The following is a 12,257-nucleotide window of genomic DNA, read 5'->3' on the forward strand; positions in this document are numbered from 1 at the left end:
CAAGCTGCTGTCCTGCATTGGAGCTCAGAGGGAGCGAGTCTGAATAAGTCTGTGCTCTGGCCCTTTAAGAGGAGCTGCCTGGGACTCCCGCACCCTACATGACCCTCATCCACTATCCCCACTGATTTTCATGGCCTGAAGTTGTGGGGACTTCTCTTCCCGGCCCTGAAACCTTGGGCTGGGGCGCCTCGCTCTTCTGGGAGACCTCCACCACCATGATAACCCTCCAGGTTTTAAACAGTGGCACCAGATGTGGGCCAGCTGCTGAGCCTCCGTGATTCAGCCCTGACCTGCCGGCGTCTCTGTCCCTCCTACCGGTCTCCTTGCTTTTTCAGTTCCCTGGTTGTAGGACTTCTGTGCAGCTAGATTTCAGGAGGTTCTGAGTGATGGTGGTTCTGTATTTTAGTTGTAATTTTGATGTGGTTGTGGGAGGTGGCGGGTACTGCTGTTACCTATGCCGCCATCCTGTTATCTCTCTCCAGTTTTTTATTTTTTTAAAAAAATATATCCTTTTTGATTTCAGAGAGAGGAAAGGAGAGGGAGAGACAGTGAGAGAGAAACATCAATGATGAGAGAGTCGTTGTTTGGCTGCAACCTGCAACACGGGCATGTGCCCTGACCGGGAATCGAACGCCAATCGCCTGGATCCTAGGCTAATGCTCAACCACTGAGCCACGCCCGGCCGGGCTCTCCAGTTTTTAATAAGGCATAGAAATGGGATTTTTACCTTATATTTTATTTCCTATCATTTAAAGTCATTCGTTGATTTGATTAAAAACTTTACTTTATGAACACTGTGGAAATAAGTGTTTTGTAAACATAAAATGCAAGAATTAAATATATCTTAACACTACTTTTTTAGACTAGGTTAGTTTAAGATGACCCATTTCAGCAAATCTTGGTGTAATATGTGATTTCTAATCATTTTTATGGTTGAGTAGTTAGAATTATACAGGGTAGGTCAAAAGTAGGGTTACAATTTTAATACAAATAAATAATACAATAATTAATAATAATACAAGAATAAACTGTTTTTCACAACTGTAAACCTACTTTTATCACACCCCATATAATAAAACTTTGTTTTATTAACATTCATGGTTATTTCTTGTATTAATCATTTTTTTCTTAGTTGACTCTGTTATAAATATTTTCAAGAGGAACTCCTTTAAAATAAAGTTTCTGACTTCCCAAATATTAAGGTCACTTTTGTTTTCCTTTTTTTTTCAGGCATTACCTGACACTCAGATCACCAATTATGCAGCGACTTTACACCGGAAGAAAACACTGGTACCAGCCCTCTATAAAGTTATTCAAGATTCAAATAATGAGGTAGGAGAGTTAAAAGAAAAATAATTTCAATATAGTAAAATCAAATATGTGTACTAAAACATATATTTAAGTTTTGTAGTTTTCCCTACTCTTTTTCTTTCTTTAAAATCCTTCTTAAGGGACTGGAAAACTTTTTTTTCTGCTGTTTTTCATTCTGATAGTTGCTTTGGCTTTCCCCATGCCCTCTCTCTCCATATTTTTAAATATTTTGATCAGATTTGTTCTTGTTGAGGACACTACATTTTGATTCTTCATCTGAGTGACCATCATCTCAGTAGATTATTTATTTAATTTGAAACTTTTCTCTGTTTCCTTTTCTGGAATGTTTCCTTTTCTGGAAGCCAAATTTTAACTGTACACTGATTGAGATTTACGTACTTTAAGTAATGTTTGCAGTTATTTCATTGACAGTATACAACTATGTATAATCACCCTAATCAGTGAACTTAGACTGGTAACATAAAATGATACTGCTAGTAAATTTAGCTTGAAAATGATCAGAGAAAGCACTTTTTAGCCTAAATAGTCAAGATTAATAAACTTAGAATTAGAGTTTTCTATTATTCAGTTTTGTCATAAAAGGAGAAAAATCCAGCTATTGAATATATTTGTTAACTTATGCAAAATACACACATTATCTTTTCATTAACACAATAGTATGACATACAGTTTTATCACCACTGGATTCATGTATGCTTTAAAGTGAAAATGAAAGGAACACACAGGAAAGTAGCTTCTTATCTTCCCAGATACAGCCTCCACGAGTGCCTCTGCTGTGTACTGGAATGAGTTTGAAGAAGTTCAGGTAATCATCTCCTAACCAGCAGCTTAACTTAAAGTGCATCTTCATTTTTGTCCTATCACTAAAAGCTTGCTTATTTACCTCTTTCTTTCCTATCTCCTAAACTTGGATTGGCTCTCAATTAGACTTGCATCTGTTTCTATTTGTAGCAGTAATTGCAGGATTCGTTTGCTTCTTTTTCTTTTGCTGTGTATTTATGAATGTTTTATAACTTTAGGTGTGGTAATGTACATATATGCATATCCTTGGTCAGGAGTTTTCAAAATTCTGTTTGAATAATGAATGTGTGTATTCCCCACCCCTTGTTTTGCATTGTATTAACATTTAAGCTTTGCTTATTAAAATTTGTTTTATGCTTTCTCTTTAGATTGTAAGCTCTTCATGGGCAGTGGTCATATATTCTATATTTGTTACTTTCTAGAATCTAGTATTTTATCATGCACATAATGAACACTTAATAAATATTGATTAGAAGAATACTGAAATATGAAGTGAGATTCTAAAATGCTATCGTTTTCATTGGGACTCACAAGTGTATAGAAAGTATCAGTTTACCCTGGGTGGATGGCTTAGTTGGCTGGAGCGTCGTTCCTTATGCCAGAAAGGTGATGGGTTCAGTTTCTAGTCAGGGCACATGCCTAGGTTGTGGGTTTGATCTCCGGTTGGGGTGGGTACGGCAGGTAACAAATCAATGTTTCTATCTCTCTCCCGTCTTCTCTCCAAAAGAAAATCAATGAAAACATCCTCGGGTGAGGATTAAAAAAAAGTATCAGTTTCCCTTTCTTCTCTTATGCTTGGAAGCTATGACATTAAAAAATGTTATTCACATTATTTTATATTGTCATACTTCAAGATATTACCATATCAGACCTCATCATGGCTAGAAATGGAAAAGTTACTACTTGAGAGATTCAGGGTCAAGACCCAGCAGTCATTATAATCAGCCAGTTGCCCGTGCAGGTCTATCTGTCCATTCTTTCTCGTATCAGGTCATAAAGTTCTAACCATGTGTTCATACCTCAGAAAAACAGCATTAAGCTCTATAGGATCTTAAAGCAATTCTGGACTTTAGTCCTAGAAGGAAGGCCCTTTTAGTTCCAATTTTGTTGTAATCTGAAACATAATCAGATGTACTATTTGTTTAGTTAACGGGAAATTATTTCTGAAAAATGTCATGTGCCATATATAACATTAATTGAAACTTATGACACACACACAAACAATTTTACTTTAAAGACCATAAAAGTTCTTAAGAAAGTATATTTCCAGGTAGTTTAATATATTACATATCATGGCCAACCTGTACTGTAGCTTAAGTTTTAATCTCTACACCAACATACTGCTTTACTTTTCTCCTTTCCCTCCTTCCAGATACCTTAGTCACTCTAGCAGTTCTTCTGCTGCAAGGAAACCTCCATCTTTCTGCACTTTAAATACAAGACTAAAAATCTCTTACAGTCTTACTTCTTTGGTACACTGTCCCACTGTTCATTTTACACCTTTTTTCTCATGTTCTTACCTTCCTTACTCCTCATTTTCAGCTTGCTTTTTATGTCATTAAAAAAGAATACAAAAGTAGTTGGGATCTCCCTTATTTTCCCATTCAAATATACCACTCAACCAGCACCTCTACCCACCCTCCCCTGCCTTTTCTGCTATTCAGTGGATGAAATATCCCAGGTTGTATCAAAGACCATCTCTTTCACTTAGGCCTGGATCCTATCTTCCCTAGCCACCTCAAAGTTTGCTCCTGATCTCCTCTTTCCTCCAAGATTGATTTTTTTCTCTTCTCAGTGAATGGAATATGATAAACAACCATATTCTATTTTTTAAAAACCTTCTTTGATTTACCTTTTTATTATCTACCCCATTTCTCTGTTCCTCTTCACAGATGAACCTTATAAAGTATTGCTTATTTATAGCTTCTTTTTATTTGACCCTGTTTCCTCACCTCACATTCTCTCTTTAACCCAAATTGGGCTTCAGTCTCCATTATTCCAGCCAGACTGTCTTAGTAGTTATCATATCAAACTGTTTGCTAATTTGGGGAATGTGTCAGTTATTCTTAAGGTTTTTTTTTAGCTAGAGGAAAATGACTTTTAATACCTTTTGATGTGAATGCTGTCATTTAGGGGAGGTCAGAGTCATGTATGATACTGAGAAATTGAGAGCATGATGGCCTAATACATATGCTGAGAATTAAAGATTTTTTTCACAGATAGCATTGGCAAGTTTTTAACAGTCTTATTTTGCAGTGGTATCTGATTAAAAGTTACTGGGTTTCTAGCCATTCCTCCTCCGACTTTTAAAAAAACAGAGTAATAATTTTCCTCAGCCTGTATTTCTTTGTTATGCTTAATTAAAACATAGTCTCCTGCCCTGGCTGGTTTGGTTCAGTGGTTAGAGCATCGGCCCACAGACTGAAGGGTCACTGGTTCAATTCCAAGTCAAGGGGACATATCTGGGTTACAGGTTCTCCCTGTCCCTATTGGGGTGCATGCAGGAGGCAACCAATGGATGTGTCTCGTCTCTCTCACATCAGTGTTGCTCTCTCTCTCCACTCCCTTCCTCCCTTCTACTCTCTTTCTGAAAAGCAATGGAAAAAAATATCCTCATGTGATGATTAATAAAAGAACAAAACAAAACAAAAATAGTCTCCTACATGTAGTTCTTGCTACTGAGGAAGGAAAGTTAAAATCTTTATAACATAAACAAATCATAATTGTTCCATGGCCAATAAAATTTAGAGAAGGTAATTTTAGAGTCTTACTAAACAGGAAAGTAGATTTAAAACTTGTATATATATTTTTTGGGAGCATTTGAGATCTTGCTTCTCAGCATATATCACCAGATTGACTCAAATAAACTTATAAAAATTAAAAAAACACCACACTATATATATGTAATTAATAAATTTATGATAGCAAAAATCTTTAATATCCCAAAAGACCTGAATATTATTGTCAGTACTTTAAAAAGATGCCAGCAGTTGACTATTTTCAAAACTTTATTATTTCATTATTGGCACTATGTGGAATATACTGTTTGTAATTGAACAACTCTCCCTTCCTACTCCACCTTGCTCTAATATAAAAAATGTGGTATAGTGGAAACATCAACTTGGTGTCGGAAGACTTGAATTCTGGTGTCTTCCTACACCACCAACTTCTGTGACCTTGGGCAAATTCTCTAATCTAGACTTCATTATAAGGAGAAAGTTGGAATGTTTTTCAAGATTTTGAATACAATGATTGTGATTTCACATAAACTGTTTAGTAGTTACTAGACTAGGATTTGTGTGTATAAATTTTTTTAGCTTTAGATTGTTCCGTAAGAGCTAAGCTTAACTCATCTAAATATATTATGTATACAATCAACATAGGATTTATTAGCTTTTTATTTACAATTGTGAAAGTAGTGACTTTATTCTAGAATGTTAGTTTATTAAAGATATATATATATAACCATATTTGAGCAGATTTCCAAATGTATATGCATTATTTTAATCATTCAAAATAGGGATAAACATATAAATTACTGAATAATTCATTTTTTTAAACTAGTGTTAAATTGTAAACATTATTTTATAGTATCCTGTCATTGTTTTTTCTGCATTTTAAATGATCTGGCCCAGCCGGGCATGGCTCAGCGGTTGGGCATCAACCTAGGATCTAGGCAATCGGCGTTCGATTCCTGGTCAGGGCACATGCCTGGGTTGCAGGCTCGATCCCCAGTTGGGGGCATGCAGGAGGCATCCGATCAATGACTCTCTCATCATTGATGTTTCTCTCTCTCTCTCCCTCTATTTTCCTCTCTTTGAAATCAATAAAGATATATTTTAAATAAATAAATAAATAAATATTCTGCAGTTATTCCAACAAAACCATTCTAAATTGGCAGTACATGGTTAGGGAAAAAAGGGGAAGATTTATTTAAACTGCTCATTTTCTTCAGTTTTCAAGGTTATAAAGTTCCTTGTAAGTTATATTATTTGATATCATATGAAGAATTATCCAATTAAACATTGGAAAAGCTATTTCTGAATAATTTCCTCCTTTTCAAAATCTTTCAAATAAATATAATTGGTAGAATTTATCAGTCACAAAAAATAAAAGTAATCTGTTTTGTTTTACTTATTAGCTAGCATTAAGTTAAAATATTAGCATTTTGGGTGTCCAAATACTATGTATTGCAAAATCCCTTTCTTTACTGAGTGTTATATAATTTGTTTAAATCAGTCTTATGTTGATATTTAACTTTAGACAAGATCATTTGAGATTATTTTCTTTCAATAGAAACTCTTTTAAATGGAGGATAGTAAGGGTTGGTAAGAACAGAAAAGGAAACTTGCTAAATATAAGTGGAGTACATTGGTTAACTAAATTTAGCAGTACAGTGTATTAAAAATTATGTTGACATTATGTGGGCACAATACTTCTTATAGTTAGTATATTAGTCAGTTTAATATATAGTCTCTGAACATAGAGATTAAGGTTTTGGTTGCATTGATTCAAAAATGCAAGAATTAATGTTGAGAACTTAGCTTGAAAATATTATATAAGTATATGTGCCTTTAAAAAAATCCAGTTATAACCAAAAGAACGGAAATAGCTAATGCACTTCATTTTCCTTTTAGCTTCTGGAACCTGTCTGCCACCAGCTGTTTGAGCTCTATCGTAGCTCTGAAGTTCGACTTAAGAGATTCACACTGCAGTTCTTGCCAGAATTGATGTGGGTTTATTTACGGCTTACAGTTAGCCGAGACAGACAGAGTAATGGTTGCATTGAAGCTCTACTGTTAGGAATTTATAATTTGGTAAGTTGAAAATGATAGTGTGGAGAATTTTAAGTATTTTTTAAAGTCCTCTGAAGTAATACTTAAAGAATATTTGAGGGAAAAATTGAAATGTCTACTGAATAATTTATTTGAGTTAAATTGAGTGCAGAGGTGCTTAATAAGTACTGATAATGCATTTTATAAAGTAGGTGAAGCTACTGTAATTGACAGCATTGTTAATATTTCATGGCATATTTCTTCAAGTTATTTTGTTTGACCAATATTTATAAATGCTGTGCAGTTAAAAAATTTTTAAAATAATTATTTGATAATATATTATGTATTTGATACAATATTATTTATAAAACTTTTTTTCTGAGGAATTCTTAAGTACTTTGAACATTATTCTTTTGTGTATTTTTTTTCTCATGATACCCATTTTAGAACATTGGTATTGAAACTCCTGCCCTTTGAAGTCTTATATCTTGTGTATTTGGTATGCATTATAAACAAACACTCCACATAATAAGGTTTTATAGTTGAGAGATAATAAAGTACCTCATAAAATATTGAATCTCACAATAAATGATATTCTGCACCAGTGGTTGCTCCTCTAAGTATTATCCTTAAATAATCATTAGAAAACATTTCTATCACTAGAACATATATCTGGAGGGAGGAGTGTGCATGGCCTTTGGAGTCACTTACATTTTGTTTAAAACCAGGCCCTGCTACTTGTTGGCTGTTTTAAATTTGGCCAAGTTACTTAATATCTGGACTCTAGTTGCCACCTCTGTAAAAGAGAAATAAAACATTGTTATAGGATTAAAAACTATTAGAAAAATCCAGCATGGTGCCTGTGCTGTTTAACTAATTATTTTTATGATTACTATTAGTATCAATTGAAGGTGAGTTTTTAAAATGAAAAGCTGACCTAGGTATAAAATTCTCTTTTTTGCTAATTTGCCTGATGGTTGTTTTTTTTTAAAAAGCAGGAAATTTGTATCCTATATCACTGTGTCTCCTCTAGTGCTTAGCACAGATATTTAATAAATGTTTGTTGGTTTAATAATTGAATTTAGTGTTTTAGATTATGTTTTGCATTATGCTATCATTTTTATTAATTTGATTAGTGTAATAAAATTCAGTAGTGGGACAAGTGAAGCAAAAATATTTTGTATAGCGGAATGCTTGACAAGTTCTTGACAGTACTTGGTGCTGTGGTTTAATTGTCTTTTGGCATCTCAAAAATACTGTACTATAAAAAAATTGCTCAATTGTATGTCAGAAATGTAACCTCAGGCTTTCGTTGTCCTTTAATTCCCTTGATATCTGTGTTCTTTCTTCTCTGTGGTACTCAGTTTTTCTTACCACACTGGTTTTCTTTTATATACATATTTCTCTTTTTTCTTTCCCTCTCTAGCACTTCTCCTTTGTTTAAGATAGCCTCAAGGAGAGTTTTATATTGCCCTTAGCTTAAACAAATTTCAGAACACACTTCTCCACAAATACTCACAAATGTACATCAAAAGTATTAGGCTTAATTTAAAATTTAGGAATAAAAATTAAAATTTTATTGCCTAACTTAAGTCATGTCCATTCATCTTAGCTAGCATACATAGACTATCTCTCTGAGGAACAATGGCCCAGATGTGGTGTTAACTAGTTTACCTACAAAGTAGGTAAATAATCTCTCTCAGGAATTTTAAAACCGATTTTCCTGCAAAATTAGAGGTAGGGTCATCATTCACATATAATTGGTACTCTCCTATGATACATAAAACTCAGAAATGAGCCCTGTAGGGATGTTTTTCTGGGTTTGTGTTTTGGTGATGGTAATTGTTTTTATAGTTGTTGCTTTCTTTTATGTTAACTACTTAGTCTTTCTCTGACCACCTTCGTGCTAGGTCTAGTAAGGGCAGTCTTCTCTATAAATTTTATGCCCATTATGTACTAATACGAGTTGTAAAAGAAACAGACTAAAGTGAGGCAGTAGAGATAGGGAGTGATTGCAGGAGGAGCATTTCACTCTAATTGCTGGCATCTGTAGGCAGATTTTTATTGATACCTGTAGAAGATTGGAGGTAAAAATGGACACATTGTCCTTTTCAATGAAAAATAAAGTGCTTTTAAAATTCACAAGAATTTTCTTGCAGTTCAGTAAGAATTACCTAAATATGATCTTATTTTTAGTCACTTAGAGTAATAATTAAGTTAATATGTAGCTTATTTGAAGTCATTAGTTTAAAGGTCTAATCACTTGTAATCTCCCTGTCCTGTGTGAAAATTTAACATGAAAACTGATTTGTGTGCCTGCCTCACGTCTGTGCTGTCATGCTGTATTCGATTTACTTAGTATTACACTCAAATCTCTCAAAGGATAATTCAACCACCAAAGTGTACGGATTTGCTAATTTAGCAAAGATAAACCAGGATAGTAATATTTTTTTATATATTACTATTTCGAAAAATCTTCCTCAGTTACCAATGATATGTTTGGTAAATTAAGAAAGTATTATTTCTAATAGTCCTGTGATTATTTATCTTTGTGTATTTTTTTTAACTATAGGAAATTGCTGATAAAGATGGAAACAATAAAGTTCTATCTTTTACTATCCCTTCTTTATCTAAGCCTTCAATATACCATGAGGTAAGTAAGATTTTTCACCAGCATCATTTTCAGTTTTTTTATTAGTCTTTTATGAATTTTCAAAAATATTCTTTAATTTTTTAATTTAAATTTTTTTTATTTTTCCATTACAGCTGACATACAATATTCTTTAAATTTTTAAGTCTTCCATTTTAATTAGAAATCATCTATGTTTGGATTTTATGATTTTTTAGGAAAATGGCTACTTAGAATATTACCCCGTAATTACTATATTTCCATTTAAAGGAGTCTGATGCATTCTAGTTTTTCACTAACATTCCACTTCTGTCTTTTGCTTATATTTATTTGGTTGAACAACGTGAGAATTCTGATTATCATATGGGCAATATGGCTCCTGTTGAGCTGAACTTCTTCTGTCTCCTCTCTTTAAGGATATGTGTTGTGAATCACGCTTCTGATCTCTAGTGGCTTTTAGTGCATAAAGTCATGAGGAAAGCATTTAAAGAAGCTTTACCAGTAGTCTAAAAATTATATTCCATTTTTCTTATCAACAGTCAGTATCCTGTTGTCTCATAGCTCTAGGCAGCTTTTTTTTTTCTTAATGAAGTCTCTGGGACTTTGTTTTCTGTTGGAAACAGAATGCCTCCTATTTAGCCAGTACTCATTTTAACAGAATATTTTTGAGTAATTTAATTTTAATTAAGTCCTGTGAATCATTTTATGAAATAAAATGGAGGATAGTAAAACATTTATGAATAGGTGGTTTTTCTAACTATAGAAACATAAAATCAGTTATGTCACTATTTAAAGAGACATTTGATCATAGCCTTCAATATTGTTTATAACTTTCTATACCTTGCTGTCTCCATTGTAGATTGGGATTAATGAGAGTACTTACCTACCTAAAGTTAGATAAACTTCACAGTTTGAATGCACAGTCCCCAAGACTGCTCATGTTCTAGAATACAGACAAATTAAAATTGATGTATTGTAACCTTTAGTCTTTTCAGCAACTTATATGTCCCCTAAATATAGATTCATTTCATAACCTTTCAAAAATTAAATCAGTATATTTTTAGTTTTATATATTTTAAATATATATATGTAAAATTTTAAAATTTTCAAAAAGAGCTGTAGAATGTATATAATTGAAAAGTGGGCCCAGTTGGTATGGCTCAGTGATTGACCAAGAGGTCAGGGTTTGATTTCCGGTCAGGGCACATGCCCGGGTTTCGGGCTTGATTCACAGAAGGGGGCGTGTAGGAGGCAACCGATCAATGACTCTCATCATTGGTGTTTTAACTCTCTCTTTCCCTCTCTTTCCTCCCTCTGAAATCAATAAAGATATATTTTTAAAAAATTTTAAAAAAATGGAAAGGGTTTTGAAAGAGAAGAAATGATCTGAAACTGCCTTTTGGTGAAACAAAATTAAATACCTTTATGTGATACAGACTTTTACTTCATTTTAGAGGCACAATCTCATACTTTACCTTATTTTTATAGCCCTCAACAATTGGATCCATGGCTTTGACTGAAGGGGCATTGTGTCAGCATGATCTCATCAGGGTTGTCTATAGTGATCTTCATCCTCAGAGGGAAACATTCACAGCACAAAACCGGTAATGGTCAAAACTGTAGACTGTAATAACTGTTAATTTATGCTTAGTAGTTAACTAATTACTTTGGTTCAAGTTTGGAATAAAAAGAGGCAAAAGGTTAAATATATGGTACTAGTGAAAGTACATCATAGCAGTAAAGTACCCATCCATCTAGTGCTAGTTACTATGTTGTGGTCATCTTGTATAAAGCAATGTAAAACCTAAAAGTTTAGGCATGAAGTCAGCCAAACTTAGAATATTGCCCTCTCAGGCAGTTTATCTACTCTCTACACCTTGCTCTCTTCATTGTAGAATGAATTAATGAGAGTACATACCTACTTGAAATTAGACAAACTGCAGAGTTTGAATGCATAGTCCACAAGACTGCCCTCACTTCTGACACCAGTTTCAAGTTTGGGGGGGTTCCCATAATCACTCTTAGGTTTGATAACTCTCTAGAAGGACTCATAAAACTCAGTGAATGAAAGCTATTATATTCACAATTATGGTTTATTACAAGGAAAGGATAACAGATTGAAATCAGCCATGTCCTCGCCAGCACTTGTTTTCCATCTTTTTTATTATAGCCATCTTAGTGGTAGTGAAGAGGGGTATTTCATTGTGCCATTGTTTTGTTTTTGCATATATTTTTTTGTACAGTCAACTATATCAGGAATACACTTATGCATATACACATACATATATATGTTTTTCAGAATTAGATAGGCACTAGTTCTATACAGTTTATTAAGAAAAACTGCATTCTTCAGCTCCCCCTCCCATTTCTCTTCCCCAGATGTAACAACTTTTAACAAGGGTTCTCAATCAGGGCTCTCTCCCATCCCCACCCCAGCCCCGGAACATTTGGCAATGTCTGGAGACTTGTTAGATTATCACAATCGGGTTGGAGGGAGGGCTACTACAGGTATTACGTGTAGAGGTCAGGGATGCTGCTCAACATTCTGCAATGCCTTGGCCAGTCCACCACAACAGACACTTATCTAACCCAAAATGCCAGTAATGCTGAGGTTGAAAAACCTTGCTTTTAACTGACTCTTAATATTTACCTCTACATTTTTGAATAATTTGCTGCTTCTTAATTTTCAGTTTTAGGCATTATCAATTAATGTATTTCAG

At 33.9% G+C, this 12,257-nt stretch overlaps 1 protein-coding gene across 4 annotated transcripts in view; it reads left to right on the top strand.

The window, feature by feature from the left end:
• HYCC2 (hyccin PI4KA lipid kinase complex subunit 2) overlaps window positions 1-12,257 on the top strand; it is a 52,944-nt gene that overhangs the window by 15,026 nt on the left and 25,661 nt on the right. For all 4 annotated transcript variants that reach the window (XM_016208826.2, XM_087819671.1, XM_016208825.2 and 1 more), the window contains exons 5-8: window positions 1,231-1,332; window positions 6,771-6,950; window positions 9,481-9,561; window positions 11,026-11,141. In XM_016208826.2, coding sequence (XP_016064312.1) covers window positions 1,231-1,332; window positions 6,771-6,950; window positions 9,481-9,561; window positions 11,026-11,141 — 479 coding nt within the window. The remainder of the gene's footprint in view (window positions 1-1,230; window positions 1,333-6,770; window positions 6,951-9,480; window positions 9,562-11,025; window positions 11,142-12,257) is intronic.

Source organism: Miniopterus natalensis, chromosome 8, assembly GCF_054644295.1.
Source record: "Miniopterus natalensis isolate mMinNat1 chromosome 8, mMinNat1.hap1, whole genome shotgun sequence".
Lineage (NCBI taxonomy): Eukaryota > Metazoa > Chordata > Mammalia > Chiroptera > Miniopteridae > Miniopterus > Miniopterus natalensis.